The 22,338-nt window shown below is 35.9% G+C and overlaps 3 protein-coding genes across 7 annotated transcripts; 1 reads left to right on the top strand and 2 right to left on the bottom strand.

Annotated features, from left to right (window-relative positions):
* Window positions 1-2,094: 2,094 nt before the first annotated feature.
* On the bottom strand, window positions 2,095-6,133 carry LOC128245622 (uncharacterized). The gene is made up of 4 exons (XM_052963828.1): window positions 5,786-6,133; window positions 5,035-5,082; window positions 4,550-4,660; window positions 2,095-2,768 (listed from the first exon to the last, which is right to left on the bottom strand). Exons 1-4 carry the CDS (start codon window positions 5,894-5,896, stop codon window positions 2,652-2,654), a joined length of 387 nt encoding a protein of 128 aa, XP_052819788.1. The 5' UTR covers window positions 5,897-6,133; the 3' UTR covers window positions 2,095-2,651.
* On the top strand, window positions 6,092-8,150 carry LOC128245610 (uncharacterized). Its single transcript, XM_052963818.1, has 6 exons — window positions 6,092-6,189; window positions 6,644-6,691; window positions 7,012-7,087; window positions 7,337-7,362; window positions 7,521-7,547; window positions 7,722-8,150. Exons 1-6 carry the CDS (start codon window positions 6,118-6,120, stop codon window positions 7,932-7,934), a joined length of 462 nt encoding a protein of 153 aa, XP_052819778.1. The 5' UTR covers window positions 6,092-6,117; the 3' UTR covers window positions 7,935-8,150.
* A 1,061-nt stretch (window positions 8,151-9,211) lies between these two features.
* LOC128242571 (zinc metalloproteinase nas-14-like) lies at window positions 9,212-15,121 on the bottom strand. Of its 5 annotated transcripts, none has more exons than XM_052959779.1 (9): window positions 14,876-15,121; window positions 13,884-14,039; window positions 13,312-13,357; window positions 12,764-12,864; window positions 11,968-12,018; window positions 11,468-11,543; window positions 10,746-10,878; window positions 10,201-10,382; window positions 9,212-9,860 (listed from the first exon to the last, which is right to left on the bottom strand). In XM_052959779.1, exons 2-9 carry the CDS (start codon window positions 13,992-13,994, stop codon window positions 9,301-9,303), a joined length of 1,260 nt encoding a protein of 419 aa, XP_052815739.1. In that variant the 5' UTR covers window positions 13,995-14,039; window positions 14,876-15,121; the 3' UTR covers window positions 9,212-9,300. The 5 variants fall into 5 exon arrangements, with proteins under 5 accessions (XP_052815739.1, XP_052815749.1, XP_052815771.1 ...); XM_052959789.1 differs by having other exon boundaries at window positions 13,884-14,002; XM_052959811.1 differs by having other exon boundaries at window positions 12,779-12,864; window positions 14,876-15,118.
* Between the last annotated feature and the right edge of the window lie 7,217 nt (window positions 15,122-22,338).

Raw genomic sequence — 22,338 nt, 5'->3', positions numbered from 1 at the left:
TTTTCAAGGGCAAATTCAATTATTCGGAATGTAAAAATGTTTTTTAAAGATTATTAGTATCTTCAACGGCCGCTCGTGTGAGATATGTTCATCCCATCACGAGCGTAGGGTCTTTTGCGGAAACAAGGTTTATCTTAAACAAGCGCCCATGGTTAACGTTTTTCACACACCTAAGTTAAAACATGAAGAAAAAACGGATATTTTTTTACAACGCGTTCTTTTTTATCTTTGCCTTTGGACAAGATAAAGATTTCTAGCATAGGCCAATATCTACTTAACTTGGTTGGGAGAAAATGAAATGAAAAATATACTGAATACAAGTGGACCAATTGACACGATTTTCCAACTACTCAGTAATGTAATAAAACAGTATTTTAACATATGTTCTTAACGCACTTCGTTGGCTACTTTTTTCCCTATAACTTTGCTTTGATTTTTTTCAATTCTGTTAAAGTATTATTCTGAATCAGAACTGTTTTGATACGGTCTCGTTTTCCCATCCATGTCAGAGACTGGTCCTCCTCGCCAGACGGGCTGAGCAGTAGTTTGGTTCCAACCTATCAGTGCGTTGATTGGTCGGATTGTTAAACCCTTTGGCTGAAACAACACTGGTGATATACACCATCATTGCTAACGTTGAAGATGTAACAGTCAACCAATAATTGGCATTTCATCGCCAATAAGTAATAGTTTTGCCTTAATGGCTTTAAACACAATCGTTAACGATATTATTGATATTCTTGTTAATGATTTAGATGAATCAATCGATTGTCTTGGGTATTATTCAATTCATGATTAAAAGATGTAAGAAAAAATATATGTGGCATAGAATATGAGGGGCATGAACACGAGACCTAGAAACATACTGTTTAAATGGTCAAATACGTCAGAATGCAATATATCATCTCTCAATTACAAGACTTAACGTAGGAACGGCACACGAACCCGATTCGGTCTGGCTTCTTTCATTTCTAAGTTGTATCAATGGAACACAATTAGTCTAAATACAAACATCTATATTCTTAACCTAGTCACGTTTTTCTTTACTTTGATTTACCGATGGTATATATGTATTGTTCAAGGTCTGGAATGATATGTAGTATCCCCAACTGCCGATGGAATGTTGTATATATAGATGTTGATAATCGTTACTTTCCCGTTTATTATCTTTGACAATAATTCCACTCTTTTAAAGGTCGCCCTCCCTTTTGATCGCTGTCATGTGGATACATTTATATATCTTATCATGAATTACCGCCATCAAAAGACACAAAGTTATATCATGTTCACTGAAATCCCCTGTATCTTGACTTAAGCTTTCAGAGGATTTCTTCCACAAACATTTGGGTTGTCAAAATCGCTCGGTAATTGGTATCTTTGTGGTTAATTTAATGTTATCGACAATTTAAAGACACATTTCAACTTTTGAATAAATTATTTCAAATTGTCATTTTAAAATGTCATTGTAGGTATTGGAACTAGTGACATTCGGTGAATGTTATGCACTAGTCAATTGTAACCACGCCCCCCCCCCCCTCCAGGTCCGGTGAATAGCGGGGACTTTGACTTTCGGTCCAGCCAAGCCCGGGTAAGATCCCCATCCTGCGGGGACAAACTGCTGGTAAAATCACCACCAAATGCCCCGCACCCCAGGGACTCTAAGTAAGGCCCATTCCCGGCCATTTTTGGTGCAAAGACAAAACCAATGCATTCACCCGGCACTGCGGGGCCACCTGAAAGGTAAAAACACGGCCAATTTCTCCGGCTATCCCCGGTATACCCCCGGACCGGGGGGCGTGGTTACAATTGACTGGTACGATACATCCATTCGTGTTTGTCTTAAGTGTATACTCATTTATTTAACCTCGATTGTGCTGAAAGCTGTAGGCTTATAGAATCACTTTTGATTCCGTTTCCTGGGTAGAAAACAGAACTGGTGCCCATTTCGAGAGGCCCTGAGAAGGGAACCCTGATGGGGACCCAACCTTCAACCGCTTGGCTGAGAGGCGGACACCTTCACCACTCTCACCCTTGTAGGTTTTCATCCTAAATTACCATGAATTGTATTGTCTATTAATAAATAGAATACATATACACATTTGTTGATGATTTTATTGGAAGTTTATGAATTACCATGGGAGCATCCACATTAAGCAGCAGAAATAAATACAAACATTTTAGACTACACCATTTAACAGCATCTAAACTATTAACACTTTGATTTAAACTGCTCTGTAGGCCTGGGCCAGTCATTCTCGTACACCAGAGCGATGATATTACGCGAACAATACTTAAGATATTTTGATCATCAAACCTCTGATGAATGAGAATGGGGCCAGTATCATAAAACATATTGTGTCATATCATAACTGGAATCTTTTTTGCCTGAGTTAAGTATCTAACTCGTCATATGATATCATGACTTAATTATATCTGTAATACTTCATTTGAATTAAATGTATGTAATAAACATACCTTTTTATTAAAACAAATTATACTTTTCTTAAATTTGACTATGAAAATATAAGGAAACCGACTTCAGTTAAGAAATGGCTTAAGATGTTTAATGAATACAACCCCAGATATATTTAATGTACATGTTATAAATGAAGACTAGTGTAATTAGGATATCTATGCAATAACAAAATTCGTCACTTTTTATAAACAAGAACGTCTGTGAATATAGACTCCAAGATCACAATACTGCCGACAAAGTACAGGAACCAGAGTTTGCTGCGGTCAAGGTGTTCCCGACGAATAAAAATGATCTAGAAAAAAACAAGAACAGTTTGAATGTGGAGAACGATATATATATATATATAAAGTTAACTTTACGATTACTGTTAACGGTAAAATATAACAGTGCAGACGTGCCGTTTAGTGAAGGCGGTATCTTTGAATATCATTTTTTTTATGAAAAACAACAACACATTAACAAAGGCTTTTTAAGGAAATACAATACAAATTATAAAACAAATCGCTAAGTGCCATTATCTGTCATAACGAGACGGATAAATTGCAATCGGGCGACAGTAGCAAAAAAATTTGCGGTCTGAGACCGGATTATCCAGGGATTAGCCATCCTCAGCGACACCATTCTGGGCGCGGTCGGCTAAACTAACTTTGGCGAGAAAGTTTGCGCTCCAAGTGCAATTGTCTTGATTGTCCGAAACGCGTCCACAAAGACTTTGTGTCAAACATTGGCAAACAATATATTGCAACAATAATGGTGATTGCATTTTTTAATGCAATTAGTCTGATTATTGCATTATCTTAATTGTACTTCTGGTAAGTAGAGTTAACACGATTTTAATGGACACACTTTTGTAATCTGCAGGAGTTTTAATAACTTTTGAAAGCTTAAAGAATACTATGAAATATGTACAAGGAGCGACAAAAAGTCTGGAAAACAACAAGACTCGCTTCATCTTGCTATACTTGTCTTGTAAGACATAAACTGTTAAGAGATCAATTTCTCCAAATTATAGTTTCATCAAACAAGCGTATTTACGTGTGTTTACTTGTACAGTAGCACATACAACGGTATTAGAACGTTTTTCCTTTCTTTTTTATCTTTCTCGGTAGTTAAAATTGATTGATACTAGTATTGTTTGATCGTTTGAAACTTTGTTAAACTCTTTCTGTACTGTACAAAACGTGCCATTCCGTGACAAGGGTACCATCGCTCTTGTCAATCTTGCCATTCGGAGCTCCTCGGCCATTTTTTCAAATACAACCTCGGATGTATGCCGGTACATACATAGTGTTTAAGAGTTGTATTCATTGCTCTCAGTTTAAATTGATTGCCAGTGAAGTCTATTATTGCAAACATAATTACGATTCCCAAGAGTTAAGTCATAAATTTTAACTACTAAATAAGATTACTACTCGATCTATTTGCAGCGGACTTAAACGTACCACTTTTTAAGTATGTAAACCGTCCATATACATCCGAGGTTGTTTTTTTGAGAAAAAAAAATGGCCGAGGAGTTCCGAATGAAAATCTTGCATGTTTTTATACTTTTTAAAACGTATTTTCTCATAGAATGTGATATGGAAAGTTTTTTGACAATATTTCAAAGAAGACTAATTCTAGAGCCAAAAAATATACTTGAGTAATAGTTAAAAGGCAATGAATTGTACTCAAGTATATTTTTGACTATTTTCCCTAGGAATCTAGACCGAAGGTTTTAATAATAATATTCAATGATATAATACTGTTTAAAAATGTGTAAAAAACACATATATATTTTTCAATAAATTTTGATGTTATATGTTAAAATGAGTTGAGATTGAGATTTGACTTAAAGCTGCACTCTCACAGATATACCATTTTTACAACTTTTTTTTTTTGTCTTGGAAAGAGCAAATTTTTGCATAAATTTCTGCAAACCAATAATATAAGATTGCTGACAAAAAATCAGATCGTAGATTTTCATATTTCCGTTCGAAAATTAATGTTTAATCTGTGAGAGTGCAGCTTTAAGTCTTCGTGATATTGAGTCTTAACTGAAATGACGTCAGAGTAAGACTCGGCGAAAACTATTACCAGAATGACCTCAATGGCGACGAATCCCAAGAGACAGAGGCCCATCATGAAGTAGATGGCGCCATACGAGCCGTTCTTCACCCCCTGCACGATACTCAGTATCATACTCACCTGGATTGAAAATTGTATAAAATTCTTTAAAACGGCTTAAATTGCGTTTTAAATGTCTTAAGTAATTAACACATGCTGAAGGTAATGTTTCAATAGAAGATGTAGCAAGACAACATACAGAAAGCTGAAGGCAACAAGAAGAGGCCGATATATGTATTCGAAAAAAATGTTGAAAATATAAATCTTATAGAAAGATATGTGTCGTTGTTGTTGCTGTTGGTGTTTGTTGTTTTTATTGTTGCTGCTGCCATGGTACTGTTAATGTCAAATGACACTGAGTTAAAGGAAATAATACTTCCGAAAGTAATTTATTTTACCGATTGTTCACGAGAACGTGCCGTGAATTGCTATGGGTTTTACGGATTAATACTCACCAGTACCATTACTGTTACCAGGCCTACAAACATCATTTGTAGACATCTCTGAAAAGGAACAAACAGAAGTTAATATATGTTGTCTAAGTGTTCCGGCTGAAATTGCTAAAATGCATCTATCGATTATAAAAAAAATAAATAAACAAAAGCGACACTTCCACCCACTTCATACAGCGACACTACCACCCACTTCATACAGCGACACTACCACCCACTTCATACAGCGACACTACCACCCACTTCATACAGCGACACTACCACCCACTTCATACAGCGACACTACCACCCACTTCATACAGCGACACTACCACCCACTTCATACAGCGACACTACCACCCACTTCATACAGCGACACTACCACCCACTTCATACAGCGATAGTTGACCATGTTTAACATTAGCGGCTCAAGGGGGTAGGGGCATAAAAACGCCAAAAATGCACCATTTCGGACAAGAGGTTGTTAAAATGTTATTGAGGAAGTACCCCCAACCCCCCTTTCAAAGACTTCATACCAAATGAATTTAGGTTCTGAGAGAGGGGTGCTAGTCAAAAGGTTACATCCCTAAGTTACGCCCCTCTAACGTCGAATCTTGGATCAACCCCTGATTTGTATACTAGTGGGTAAAATAATTTAACTGTTACACAGTTATGATACGCTTAGGACGTACGTAACATGGTTCAATATCTCAATGAACATGTCACCAATGCTACCAATACCACAGATAATATCAAGAACAAAATATTTACCTACCTGTTTTGGAGTCTGAGTGCTGTCATAGTAGATTGCCCGGGTCTGTTCCGGGATCGAGGACACGGGGGCCACTTCCGGCCGTTTGGGTGTCAGGGCGTCCTTTTCCGACATTGCAAGGCGGTATTTAAACCTTTATTGCTCGTTCAATAAGATTTATTTTACGTTCACTCTTTTAAGTTCATTTCATGTATCATCACTATATCATACGTCCGCCATATTTGTTAAATAGAACTGCCTTGATTTACGATGTATCACGCGCATCAATTGGTGAATACTTTCTGCATGACCAATCATAACACAGCTCACATTCATAGTCATATGATCAAACAAAAATGGCGGACTCGTCGGGAAAAGTTACAGGAGTTGATTCGAATGCTATTTATTATGAAGTATCTCCAACGATTGTGAGTATTATTTTATTTGTTTTCCAAAATGTGTGTATTTGTATCTCTAATATATTAACTCATTTGGTATAAAACTTAAATGTGAGAATCTTTGTATACGACATATTTATATTACTAATGATTGAACATGTATTTCAATCGTTAAAACTGATAACAACTTAGTATCTAGTCATGATAAACTAATCTTTATGCTGTTAACATGATACTTTTATTAAACCTGTATATAATGATAACCGCAGTTTGTGTGGTTTTATTTGATTTTTAATAGGTGACCAGCTACCGTGAACTCAATAAATATGTACTTTAATGCAGCGTGCAGAATTCATATTAAATTTACCTCTTCTCATTTTATAGATTAAACATTAATAAATATCTGGTAACATGTGACTATAAATGAACTATGTACATGTATATCATTTCGTAATAGGTAATAATTATGTTTATGCTTTTTCAGATATGTATTCTCCGCCTATACAACGTGTTGACGCTACTGATGGTTCTGGTATCTCAAGTTCCTATTGTTATGAAACGTTTCCATACTCATGATACTAAATTACAAGTATTTAGCTATACACCAACGTATACTTAAATGTAATGCTTCCTATAAGTATTGTTTTAGATCATTTGGATGGAAACTACTCTAATTTTCCTATGGGCCTTATTAAAGGTGGAGCGCATTATCGTTTTAGCCAAATAATAGATAGCTCTATTTAGAAACACTTTTAAAATCGTTTCACACATTTCTTTGTCAAAAATAAGTATATGATCGGTGCACTGTGTCAACGAAATTTGAAAATACATGATTAAGAAATTATTTTTCAGATCTCATTTACTATATGCATAGTTCAAGGAATCAAGGAAGATAGCTCACACTTTCTGCTTGCAATAAATCTTTTACGTAAGTATAGTTATGTCATAAAAATATGTCATGTTTACACGCATGCATATTAACAATTACATTAAAATCAGGGCAGTTCGTTCATCTGTCTCTTCTAGTTTACGAAATATCATATGTATTAGTTCAATGCATTTAGGATTTCGAAACCCTAATTCTCACAACCATATACAATTCAAGTTTCTCGAAGATATTGTGCTTAATTGGATGAAATCAGAATGATTATTAATTATAAGTGTGTGTTTTTTTCAGTCAGTGGAATGGTCAGTATAGTCTGTGTAAGTAAATTATAACAATATTTCTCAACTATTTTTATATATTTTACAAGATTATAATATAACAACATACACATAACGAATATGCATTGACTTGCCGTCATTCTATGCGTTTCATTTGAATGAATACTAGTGTGTAACTGCCTTAAATTTTATTACAGAATTGGTGGTACAGAAAGAGTGAATTGGTAGGAAACTGTTTCTTACTATTTTTTGCATTTCATACATAGCAATTGAGAACACCTATCTATCCTTATTCCGTCATGCATTATTTATGTTTAGAAATATGTGTTTGCAATGTCAGGTTATATTTTAGCAAACATTCTGACACACACACATGTAACGATTGTTGATTCTTTCAGAGTGCAGACAAGTACTGGTACATATTCCTGGTGTCGTCGATCATCATCTTCCAGGCCATAACCACTGACGTCTATGCCTTCCATAAAGCCCCTCCCCCCATCACGCCGCCTCCCACCCACCGCACGTTCCCCACCACCCCCTACACCGGGACCACAATGACTTGGAGGACCATAGTAACGCCCACAACCATGGGACCCACCGTCGGGAAATAAAGAGGAGGAGGAAAAGGAGTATTGAATGACATGCATGTGGCAGAGCCTTCGTTTAGGGAATGGCACAATCCAACAATGGCTGGAAATACAGACTGTGATACATATATATTCTCTTTGAACATTTTGTTAAACATTCAAATTTAAAAACGTGCAAAATTACATGAACTATGTTTGTAAAACTATTTGTTTATTCATAAAATTACACATGAAATGTGAGTTTCTATTGTGTTAAGTTATATCAAGTACGTGGTTAATAAGAGCCAGGAATGAACACACCAGCTATAATAGTTCAATTGTCAATTAAACTCGGTTAGGTTATTTCAAAAGTGCTAAATCATCCTATGCGACTCCATCAGAATATGGTATATGGTATTATAAAGCACGTGCACGAGTTTCATGGCGAAGATTGTCCGATGTTCAAGGGTTTGTCTTTAAAGTTGATGGACATGGCATGAATAATGTCATTGCCATGATTGCTCCCTAGTGTTGGTATTTTGGTCCAGGTTTGCGTATAACATAGTGTTAACATACCATGAAGAGGTGCATTGTATCAGTTTGGATTTATTAGGACTGAAGTAGCAATATGAGGTACTACTTAGAAAACAAGGACATTTGAAGGGAAGTACAGTATTTATAAATGATAACTAATCAACGCAATGGCAGGAATGATAAACTCAAGATATACAATAGGACTATCGGTCTTGACGTATGTAAAAGCATATCGATGCTTTTTAATTGCCAAACATCTTTAAACTGTTTAAAGTGTTCTTTCTATCGATCTGTCTTTGTTTTTACTATGTAGCCTGCGTAGCTTGACAGACACATTATCATATAGGGATCTTATAGTCCGACGAGTCGTCCGCGTCGTCGGCGTAACGAATACATCTCTGGTCTCTTACTTAAGCATGTGTTATCCATCAAACTCGGTTACACCGTTTATTGGCATACTATCACGACTGAGTTCAAACAACGGCCAGATCACTTAATTACCTCAGAGTTATGGCATTTCAATGGTCATAGTTTGACCAAATTCGCCTTTCCGCTCTCTAGCTAGAGCATTTCATATTGATTCCCATGTTTACCAAATATGGTTAAAATGTTTAAGGGTGTAATAAGATGACAAAGTTTGACCAACAGTCAGATAGCACTATTTAACCCTCGAGTTATTGCCCTTGGTTTGTCAAAGATTGGCCAAACTCGCTTTGACTGCTATTTAACTTGAGCATTTCTTATCTAATCTTTATTACACTCGATTACAATGTTTAAGGGTAAGATAATTCTTGATAAACAACATTTAATACTCAGTAACAATTTTAAAACTAAACAATTTAAAACAATTTGAACTGCGTTGTTTGACAACGATCAGCTAACGAAGGCTCGGGTTCTCATTGTCCTGCAATAAGAAGTCGGTGAATCTTTTTGTATTTGCTGTCGACAGAGATGTTCTAACTCTCGTGGTTCTCGATGTTCTATCTGTACCTCTAGAATATGCATTTCTGGTAACGCTAAATATATTACCCGACACTGGTTTATTGAAAGACGTTGGCCAACGTTTAACTGGAGTCACTTTTGGGTTGAACCTTGCACTTGTCCAATGATCCCGGTACTGCCATGTTGATTCCGGCGAATTAAAATGAGCACCACCAAATAAATCCTCAATGGACGGATCAATATCACGACTAGATGGCGACTTTGTTAGTTGTGTATCACAGCCGAATAAAAGCTTTATTCTCAAAACATCTTTGGAACTTAAGTTAAGTCTTTGTCCAACTAAAGCTTCATTTACTGTAGGATCTTTAATACGAACTGTTTTAAGGTTATCGCTGATAGAAAACTGGTTTGTTTTACAATGCATCACCGAATAGTAGTCATACTCTGGGACTAGAATTTTCGCGTTCTTATTAACATGAAAGTCTGTCTTGTGATCTGAAATGGAAAAAAAATACATTAACATCTAATTATGCCGCGATAATCGAATATAATCGAAGTTATCGTTGAGGAGCTTTTGACTGACATCAGCGATAATCGAATTTACCGTAGCCTAGGTAAAGAACTTCAGCGAACACGTTATATATTACCTTTCGTGTAATGTGTAGTGAACATAATAAATATCTACATTAAGTTATGGAAGTCAGAACTAAATATACCATATATTATCATTTTACTTAAAAATCATAAAGAAACTCGTGGTTAGTACTTATGGGCCATAGGTCCGCATTGGTGCTATATGTGTACAACAGAGGCTGTCTCAAATGTGGTAACCTACTGTAAAGTATATTTAGTTCCACGACTTCTATATATTCATCCCTGTCAATTCTCGTGTGCTCGTGCCAGAATCCAAGCGCGTGCAAAAGTTCGTGCATGACGATGCCACGTGTAACACAAGCGGAAACACGTGACACTGTTACCGTCTGATTCCCGCCTTGTCTTCCCACCTTGCTGAAACAGCTAAAACGAAATAATAGTAAACTATCATTACACAACATGAAGTTGTCTACTATGTGCGATTTTGGCGTCAAGCAACGTCATCATTGGTCCGCGCCGTTACGCAGATAAAGAAGTAAACAGTCAATGCGTACTTGGATGCTTAACCTCCGGTTGGATTTGACATACGACGGAAGTATAAAGTAAATGAAGGCCCGGTTTTGTTTATCTACGATTGTGGCAGACAGGATATATTTCAAATTTGGGTAGAAAGTCATAATTTGACCTATATTTAGATACAATGCAATATTGAGGGCAGACATAGACAATGGAACACGGCAACAACCCACTAGGGATCATAATCACATCTTGTCTAGGTGCATGTACCCGGTGTTCCTGGAAGTGATGTAAATGAAGTCGCGGTCGCTGGGGCGCTTTGGTACGAACTTGACACAGTCACCCCCGGTCAGCCCCTGTATGTCTGAGATCGCCTCCCTTACGGTTAACAATTCAGTTTCGTCTGCAAAAAAAGTTTAACTGTAACACTTTGCACAAAATACGTTGTGTGACAACGCACGAGCAAGGAGAAATGCCGCATTGTTATGTGCTCAAGCTTGGCATGTATTGTTTATTTTTTAACATCTTCATGCAATGCAAAATCGAATGCTATCACTTTCATTTCCATCGCAACAGAGAAAATGAATCCAGGCTTGTAGTGGCATATTGGACGTCATGAGATGAGATCTTACAAGCTTCAAAGCAAAGTTATGAGGCTGAAACATGTGAAACGTTTGTGCTAGAGAACCATTTTTATACAGTTGTATATATAATGGCTGTGTACATTGCGTTGTATGTGCAAAAGAGTATATGCATTATAATATTATTATGTACACAGATGCTACAGAAATAAACTATAAATGTAGCTTGCTCTGCTTTTACCTTGTTACCATGTTCTTTGGATAAACGAGATTATTAACAGAGATGAGCATTGTAAGGATGGTAAAGGCAAATACTATATCAGAATGGTTCCAGTAAATATGTTTTTTAGAAGATGACCTCTGGCCCGACATTCAACAATCACTAAAAAACACAGAGCCGTCAGCACTTACTAAGAAGAACGTCAAATTGGTAGGGGACGGTTTGATTCATCCAAAGCATCTCAGGGGAATCCAGGGAATTGCGAGACTGTTGGATAGAAATATACATGTATTAACTAATTTAACTTATAGTTGCAAATTAATAATGCTTCTTGCAAAATGATGTGAAAACGTACATTTAATGTAATTGTTCGAATCAACGAGTTCGAATTGTTGATTGGATAGGGAATTCTTGCTGTTCAGACATTTGATGCCTTTTGATAAAGGAATGGCAGTGAAAATGTGTCAATAAGATACTTATCGACGTTCACCAACATTCAAACGCCAGACCAATGTAAAGTTTTATCAGCCCTCTGATCATTAAATGTTGAGCATCGTATGGTAACGTCTTCCAAAACAGTTGAGCAGTCAAGGTACTTGTGTATATTGGCACTTGGGCACGATGTTGGGAAAATCATTTACTTAATAACTTACTCAATTTGGAGAACATAGTTATTATAAGTCTTGCAAACCTGGTGTGAATTTATGCTAGGGACTCTCGCGCCAAGTCCGGCATCTTTGGTCTGAAAAAAAAATGAACGGCACTTTATACTACGGAAGTTATTCTACTAGCATGTTAAACGTCGCGAATTGAAAAAAAAAAACATTTTCCCCCTGAACTTTGTGTTAATCTTAAATATTGGCTAAAAGTTCATTTCACACAAAAGAAACTATGACACTTACAAGATTTCAAACTCCTAAATTTGTCTGATTAGCAAATGTCAAAACTGTTTTATTTCAAATTGGACATGAACTTATCGAAAAGTGTCTGTTGTTTTTATAATTGATTACCGTGTCCTTAGGATAAACGTACTAGGATTATTTACAGGGAATTCGGTATTTAGGATGGTTAAGGCAATAACAAAATGTCATAATTGTTCAATAAGATATGGCGTTAAAATTATATGACCTCCGGAGCGGCAGTCAACAATCATCAAAAACTCAGACTGTTGACAGCACGATTTTCTCCGGTGTACGAGAAATGCTACATAAACTGTTAATTGTTTTGTTACACGCAATTGACTTGAAACATCCATTTCTAGTGTACAAGTACTTGATTCAAATTGGCATCAACTCTTCGTCCAAAGCGAACTGTTAGTTGGAGAAGAGAATATGCCAGAATAAACTTTTTTTTATTTCCGACATTGTCTCCAAGAATGACCCAAATTGATATTGAAATGTCTTTGAAGATTAAAAACAGAAGTCGGTTATCGCCCTTTGCGAACTATATTATAACAATCTGGAAATTGTTTGGATGCTAAAGAAGACCTGAAAAAGGCTCACTATGGCTGGATATTCCGCCCTCGGGGATGGCCTCGAGATCCATACGTCTCCTTCGATCAGGAAGTTGTTCGTCGGCATCTCAACATCTACAAGAGTGGTCATTCATACATGTACTTATACTGGTTTGGCAAGTTTATTAAGTCAAGCGATTTGGCATATGATTTTTAAAGAATCATTCTTCGAAGTTATAAAGTTATTTATTTAGCATTTAATTGTGTTAGTTTTCAAAACACTATGTACATTAGGATAGCGATATACAGTCGATATTTTTTCAAGAAGTATAGTTCAATAATAAGTACATGTCACAAATTACACTTGCGGTTTTACTTGCAAAATCAAACAAATTTTGCCTTAACTGTAACACATAAACTTTTTAAATAGATTATTTTACTACTCTGAAATATCCATTCGAAAAAAGAGATCGTGCGATACGTGCATTGTAAAGATGACCAATGGGTTCAAACTTTAATGACCAATGGTGTACAGCATTGACTGTAGTATGCCCGATTTAAATTGTTCCCTCAATCACGTACCGATATTTTCCAGCGGATCATGGTTGGCAATTGGCACTGGACGTTCCTGAAATGATCAACCATTCCAATATTACGATTATGTGATTCGTTTTTATTCATACGGCAAATATAAACTATAAATCTAGGAGGAAACTGGTTATATGAGGTACATCCGTCGGGAGCCAATTGTTTAAAACCGGTTTAGTTTTTGGTTTGGTAAAAGTTGTCCTTAACGTTCATTGATTGGTCAATGTTTATCCAATCATGAATAACTGCTAATTGGCTGCCGCTTCAAGGAAACCACACCAAAAAGTTACCTGCTTTCCACATAAACATTTCCGGTTGGTTGGCAATGTGAAAACATGCATGCTAAGAACGTAGGGTTTTATACACTAATTGTATAAAATAGGCGAGTTTACACAATTAAGTATCATTAAAGACTTAGCGCTTGATACGTGTTAACATAGATGGAACTGCAATTTAGAACGAGAAAAATAGAAACATTCAAATGAGCTGTAACCTGGGTGAGATGTGTTTAAGTCCTTATTATTTATTTTACAAGCAGCGTATCGATATAATTAAATGTGTTTTACCGCTTGCTCCCCGCTACTTAAAATGGCGTCTGGTAGCACCGGAAGTGTGTCTCTCATCCTGACAACCGATAGTATCCCCAACGTCACTAGCACCGGTCTCCATAACGACATGATGCTCACTGGAAACAGTTCTGGCTTCTTATATATTCACTGTCACTGACATATAAAATAGTTGATATCAATACTAAAAACTAATATCAGCTTTCTATGCTGGAGTATTAAGAAATGCTAGCAGATCTTCTGCATTTGTGACGTTACTGTCAAGTGACAGTGGTGTGGTTTCAAGAAGTCTGTGTATTGAAGTTAATGAAATAATTAAGGCTTTAAATACCCGTGAAACAAGTATATTGCAATTCTCAGAAAATTGCAAGATAAATTATTAAAGTTATGTGAGATATAAAAATAAATAATTATTTTCCACAGTAATGTTGATTTGCCCACGTAAACAACGCAGAGAACATTTGCGGTTATTCTTAAGTGCCGATTCAGACACAATATCCAAGAGTTGTCAGTAAAAACTACATTCCTGCATGTCCGTCAAGTCACGATCGTTGATGATACGATGCAATCTGTATACAAGGTGTTCAGTCGTCTTTGTTTACCATAAGTTATCAACTGCGATCGTGATTTAGTCATTTAAATGCATGAAATCCCACTGGTATATATATTGGAGGATTAACAGCCGTGACAATGACCAATCTTGGAAATAATTAATTGCTCTCCCAGGAGCAGCTGACAAGTACTGCAATGAGTAAAAACATAGAGAAAATATCCTCAGGCGATTTAGTCAACAAAATATTACGACTGTGAACGATTAAGTACATAGTGAACAAATACAAACAAGAAAGAGTCTGTCACAGTACCTTAGTGCCCGAGTTTTTGCCAATGTTTACAAATAGAAGTGCGATCCGTCCGTCCCTGAACATTTATATTTATTTGTCACTGGGTCAGATATGTACCATAGACCTAACTTCATAAACAGACACACTCACCTGCTTTTATATCTCCCAAATGAAAACAAAATAATTTTAAAGTCCATCTCCGGCTAGCAACGAAACAATCCCGGATGATTTTCTTTCAACATTGAGGATTGGCGAATAAGGTCCCTGTTCGCTAAAGGAGGACATAGTTTTAATTCCTCGTGCTCCCAGCGGCAAGTTTGTCACACAGCTTAAAACAGTCTGAATGACGATTGGTTGGATTGATGTTATACACCTATATACGAATAAATGATCATTTCCTTTGTTTATCTATCTTAATAGATACATTTGCGTATGCGGTTTTTACGAATTTATTGACTGGTATTTCAAACTATTTTCCAGTATTTTTGTTTGATTATTGCAAAGGATGGGAATTAGCTAATGATACAATGCTACTGCGTATTGCGACATTAATTTAGCCTCCTCCATCGCATATTTAAGTACATTCACTTGATTGATTATTAAGGATTCTGAATCTTTATCATGGGCATAAAATCTTATAGGCCCACACCAATTTGCCGTGAACAATAATAAATGAGAAATAATTATCAAAAACTACAATTATACAAAACGGACGCCTACACTGCTCTCTTGTGTGCGGATAATTGTCTGTATAGGCAATTTCACTTGAACCAAAAACGGCTCGTGTGTAAAAAAAGATTAATTTCAGCCGGAGAATAGATTGGAATGGCAATAATGGCAATTTCTCTATTAAAAATAAATGCCTGTCAGCAAACATTGTACCATGGTGTGGAATATCGCACTAATGCACCAGTCAATTGTAACCACGCCCCCCCCCCCCCCAGGTCCGGGGGTATACACGGGATAGCGGGGCAAATGGGACGCAGTGCCGAATGAATGCGGTTGTTTTGTTTTTGCGCCGAAAATAGCGAGGAATGTCTCCAGGGTGCGGGGGCTTCTGGCGGGAATTTTATCAGCAGTTTGGCTGGACCGAAAGTCAAAATCCCCGATCTTCTCCGGACCTAGAGGGGGGGATGACAATTGACTGGTGCATAACTTACCTACATTTCGAGAACCCTCTCAAAATCATAATGCAAAAAGGTATTATACACGAGAACTATAAATGCTATATATGTTTCAAATAATCTTTTCTACATACAAGCACAGGAAGTGAGTGAATATGGATGCAGAATCGACCAGCCAACGTGTGCTGAACATTTACATGCACATGCACTGTTCAGACTTCTCAGCGAAATAAAAACCATCTTTAGGAAAGGGCATTTCATTCGCTAGATCGATTTGTTAACAATAGTGCATGCGATGATTAGATTGTCACATAAAGTTGTAACGTATTTAAACTGTGATCAATTCGAAACGTGCATGCTTTCGGGACGTGTTCTTTTACGATGTTCACGAAAGGCGAATCAACGGCTTTCATTTTCTATAATTTTAATGTGTTAAGGCCACACAAATTAACTTTTTTGTTCGACACATCTGGGCCAAAAGAAATTGGAGCTATCGTTAGTGGACGAACTCAATGATATATTTAACTTTTGGTACATTGTTTGAGAGTGTTTCCTTTGTTTTTGGTCTGTACATTGACTCATATGAACGGTATAACCACGCCGCCACCGCCGCCGGCTATCCCCGGTATATCCCCAGAACCGGGGGACCGTGGTTACGTTTGGCATGTGCATAACTACATGTAGCGTGCGAATAAATACACTTACACCGTACGCTGCTAATAGAACGTTTACCTTAACCCAATCGGACACAATAGTTACTTCACCCACTTTCCTCGTCATTCAATTTATACACTCACACGAGCGCTCGTGTATAATGTCAATAAGTCTTTTTTTGTGCTTGCAGTAACAATAACCGTGATAAACATGTTTCTGTCTTCCTGAAGTAACAGGCTTAAGTGTTCTGTGTTTCACCAAAGATTCACAAGAAAGCGGTCTTATGCATTTCATTTCCGGCCGACTAAATTCACCCTGACTTTCTGTGAGATGAACTGAATATAATAAAAAAAAATCATTGGTCATTGTTAAATGAAACTAAAAATCCCATTGTAAAACTGTAAATTGAAATCTTCTTGGTGTGGTTGTTTAAAAGTTGAAGAAAATTTTTTTTCGCGAACGATTTCCCAAGAAAAGAATGGTTGATAATATATTAAAGCTGCACTCTCACAGTTTGAACGTTTTGACAACTTTTTTTTTTTGTCTTGGAACGAGCAAATTTTTGCGTAAGTATCTGCAAACCAATGATAAAAGATTGCTGACAGAAGATCAGATCGCAGCTTTTCATATTTTCGTCCCAAAAATGATGTTTTATGCATTTTTCTTAACCCGTTAGTAACGGTTTAAGATATAAAACATTAAATTTGGAATGGAAATATGAACATCTGCGATCTAATCTTTTGTCAGCTGTCTTTCATCACTGGTTAGCAGATATTTACTCAAAAAAATTATAATTCCAAGACAAAATATGAAAAAAAAGTTGTGAAAACAGTAAATCTGTGAGAGTGCAGCTTTAAGGCTAAACACAAGAAGGAGAATGCTAAAGATATGATACAATTTCGGAATTGATCTGGCTGGCCGATAAGCAGGGCTGAAGGCATTCGGAATTCCTCGGCCATTATTTTCAAAAACATTATTGTTTTTGAAAATAATGGCCGAGGAGTTTCGAATGGGCTGAAGGTTAGCCTAGGTTACCTGCCCTTACCATTTTATTATCGTACACTTGTTGTGCAGAGTACGCTGGGTATCAGACAAGGCTGAAGGTCAGCCTACGCCGTACTGGACATAGTTTAATCAAAGCGTCTCCACTTGAAACGCGTTCAATATCCGAAAAAGTGTGCAAGATAATAAATTTATGTCGTTTTTGTCAAACACTGTATTGCATTATATTTCTTAAGTAGACAACGCCTAAAAGTCCATTACCGTTCAACAAATAAACCAGAAACAATCTTTAGTGTGGTCAAATATTCAAACCATTACCAATGCCGAGTATCTTTTTTGAAGACACTTCTCGTTAACTTTGAGGGAAGAACTAGAGCGATGTTGTGAATCTTGTCCTTGCATTTTCTGAAAAATAGGTGCGGTAAATCCGTCAGAAACAGAACATAGATTTGGCGTTGCCTTAGAAAGTTTTTTTTGAATTTTAAATGCATACTTATCAGTTGGTTCGCATGCCAAGTATTCGTGATATTCAATGAGGTTATTCAGGACACTGTTTCCTGTTAAATGTTCTAGCATTGTATACAAACGACTCCAAACAACACAGCCTGGACATTATGATGTAATATACAGTCAAACCCCGTTGGCTCGAACTCGCTTTGCTCGAAATCATCGATGGCTCGAACTGGATATAAAGAACCAGCTTCTTTACACTGAATGTAAGCATTCCCGCTTGGCTCGAATTTTCCGAGGCTCGAGGTATTTTCGCCGGTACCTGGGAGTTCGAGCGAACGGGGTTCGACTGTATACATGTTTATATACACCACTTGGTATGGTTCTTGCTACATGTACACACGTTTACAATGGTGAAGAGAGTAAAAAACAAAGTGCTGAAAGCCTTGTCATGCTGTAGGCGCGATAAGCCTGACTTACTTTATGTACAAATTCTTTTCACAGGCAATAAATATCGAATCCAAAAAAATATTTAAGAGGCCTCCAATTGTAAACGATTTTTGCCTGTCATAAACAATGAATATGTAATGTACATTATAGATTTATAATACAATTAGCTAGTTTCATAAAAGTAACTGATATTTTTTTTATATACTCGTATAAATAAACATTGCTTTCATCATGCAATATTTACTAAAGTAAAGTTTAAATGAAACCCGATATTGGTTGATGCCTTTTGTTGTAGGTAAGTAAGGCAGGGTATTTTAGTCACCTTACTTTAATCACATGCGTAATGATAATTAATAATCAATTTTCAAATTCACATTTATGTTGAAATCTTATGAACGTGTTGATATAAAATAGTCACTATTTCAGTAAACCCCATAACCGCATACATCCCATTTTGTAGCCAATGTGTTTTTATTATCTTGTCATGTCTAAAAGTAAATCTGACGATACACCTGATTTCGAATCGCGTGACTAATATAGGCACTTTCAAGCCTGTTTTTAGTATTTGTTATTTATCTTTAAAAAAAGAAAAAAATACGCAAAAATTAACTAGATAACATGATAATTATCGCGCCAATTAAGTGTTTCACACAAAACAATTCTGAAATGTTTTTAGTTTTTTTTACGGCAGTAATATGCCACCATAATAAATGAAAAACCATAATCTTATTCATATTATTTATAACATTATGAACTTTTGAAATTGTATTTGTATCTTAGTACTGAAGTAAACTTTGCTTAACTTAGCTATGTTTACAAAGATATTAATGATGCATCTTTCTTATACACAATCCAAACTGAAGATTGATTGTGTTGTTTATATACTAATTCTATTATTTTTTTTTTGCTGTATCACGTTTTGACAGATGTATGTTATCTTGCATGGCCATGTGGGCCATAATTTATAATAACACTTGAAACATGTCAATATTTAGGTCATTAACAAGAACATATACATGTATTTCACAAAAACAAACATTCCTAAAACATTTAATGGAAAAAAAGTGTCCTGTTGGAAGTATTCAATGTTGTTCTTTTTATATTTGACCAAGTGACCTATATTTAAAATTGACCTATATTTCATATATAAAACAATAAATAATAGTTTCGGCTAGAAACGATAGAGTTTAGAGTCAACAGCGACATGGCCATGATGGACTTCTTAGTGTGCGTGCCCCATATTCCAATATAACCTTGATTCAACAGCATTTAAAGCATGTTTTTGTTTCTCGTAGTAACCTGGACTGTAGTGTATGTTAAAACACATATCTTTAAACATGACCTGTTTTATATACATATAAAAACTAGCCGAGATTGAAGAGAAAAGTAACCGCTTCCTTAAGGTTAACGGGGTTTGGCCTAATGTCTGTCCAGGATTTCATAAAATGATACAAGCATTCCGACTAAGTTTCACGAAGATTGGTAAGCAAAATGGATTGTAAATTGTGTTAAGCATGCATGCTGAACGGCACACGAGCCATTAACAATAACCAACTCGTGTAGAAATGTTAACAATATGTATTATTTAACGGTAAAAAAACATTTAAATAATCGATAAAATGCGTCTTTCTGAGATTCTTCACAGCATAATTGGTTCCATGTAAATACATTCGACATTGCGAAAATTGGAAAAAAGGGTTGTGAACCCACAAGGGCCTTCCACAGTGAAAAAGATCCATACTCATACTTCCAGGTAAACTACTTTCCCTAACCTAGGTCAGAGGGGCATCCATTCTAACATTCCCTTATTTAGATGCAATAACTGTTTACAAACAAGAGTGTCATGATGGCCTTTAATCGCTCAAGTTTTAAGATGTATACATGGTCCAAATTCCATTGCTGTAGCTTCAAAAATAAGAAAGTAGGTCAAACAGTCACAGTTTAGCTCATCATAGGGCAACATTGATATATGTTTGCAAAATGCATACATTGCTGTAGCTTCAAAATTTAGAAAGTAGGTCAAAAGGTCACAGTTAAGGTCACCCAAGCAATGATTTTTGTTTTTAGAAGTGTACACATGGTCCAATTGTTATTGCTGTAGCTTTAAAATTAAGAAAGTAAGTCAAAATGTCACAGTCTATGTCATCGGAGGACGACATTGATATTTGTTATTTAAACAATACACATGGTTCAAATGTTCTTGATATGGCTTAAAAAAGAAAGTAGGTCAAAAGGTCACAGTCAAGGTCATCCAATTGTTTTCAAATTCGTGCCAGCTTTGAACCCAGGGGCATACTTTGAACAAACATACTAGAAAGCCATCATAATTATGATGCTACATAATAAATATCAAAGGTCTTGCCCATTTAGTTTTAGACAAGAATATTTTCAAGAATTTCCCTATAAGTCTATAGGAAACTTGGGAACCCCAGGGTTTGGCCAGTGTTGTCCCCATGGGCATTATTTGAATCAACTTGGTGGAGGACCACTGTATGATGCCACATACAAACTATCAAGGGTCTGGGCCAAGCAGTTTAAGACAAAAAAAATCAAAGTTTTTTAAGGTGAGCTAAGTTAAACATTCAGAAAAAAATTTGTTAGACTTTTAAATTAGTTTATTTGTTGCAAAAATACATCAGAATAAAATCTAATTATACAAATCAATTCAAAAATTTGATATGTTACACATAAAATATGGAAATGTGAAAAATACAAGTAAATTATGGAATGGAATCACAGTTCAAACATTATTGCCTCCAACCACATGTAACTGTATCTGACGATTAATAACTGGTAATCTTGATATCTGGTGACCCCATTTTGGTATCGTTTGAAACCATTAAATGTTAAGAGGAAGGATACATGAATACTTAATCTATTTAAATATTGGAAACATGCTGTTTGGATCTTAAAAGATTGAAAAGTTTTATTATAAGTTCAAATAATAAACAAAAATACAAAACTGCCATAACTTCACTGTAGTGTATTTTTTATCATTTCTTTAACATAAAAGGAATCAGTTAGCACTACATTTTTTGAATGATAATGTATCTATATGGCGTCACCAGGGATTAATATTTAACATTGCGCAGGGCTAAGTGCAAGACCGTTGTAACTCAGTATAGAAATGGAAGGTGTTACAACAGTCTTGTGCTAAGCCCTCGATAGATTAAAGACTGATGGCATGACAAAATGATAGGCTTTAATCTACATCTGATACCTTTAAAGAGAATTATTGATATATAAGCTGGTGAGACGTAGGCATAACATCTGCCTACAGAGGTGTAGCTTGGCTAGAAACACTGTGTAGGCCCACTTCTAGGAAAATGTACGCCTCGGCCTACATGGCCTATTTTATATAGGTAAGTATGTCCCTGGCCTACACATACTATTAGTTACTAGATCAGATATTTCACATCATTTGTATATCAATTAGTTGTACAATACATTGACAATACTATGTAAAATATCAATTTTAATCCAAATTAAGATGTAAAAATTAATTCCTAAAAAGGTGACGGAGACCATTTTGTCCAGTAAATAGGAACTATTTTCCCAACTGGCCTATCATTTCTCTCATATTTCTTTTAGACTGTTTAGGTTCCTCATATGTTTAAGAAACAATTAAAACAAGTGATTTAAAACATACAATCTTATCTAACTTATAACAATAAAATCAAATACCATTTCACAACACATCCAATACTTCTAATGCATTTTTAGAAAATATTTGTAAAATGTCAGCAATTCATTGTTGCTCAGCAACATATAAAAGTCAGACAATTTCATAGAATAAAACAACTGAGTTGACAGAATTTATATATGGTTATGTTATTTTTGTATACAGTATAATGTTGGTCTTGACAGAAGTATCTAAATCATTCCCACTCACCCACCCACCCCTTGTGCTACTCATATGAGCCAAATAAATAA

Source organism: Mya arenaria, chromosome 2, assembly GCF_026914265.1.
Source record: "Mya arenaria isolate MELC-2E11 chromosome 2, ASM2691426v1".
Taxonomy (NCBI): domain Eukaryota; kingdom Metazoa; phylum Mollusca; class Bivalvia; order Myida; family Myidae; genus Mya; species Mya arenaria.
The sequence above is the reverse complement of the archived record's forward strand: the minus strand, read 5'-3'. Positions and strand labels throughout refer to the sequence as shown.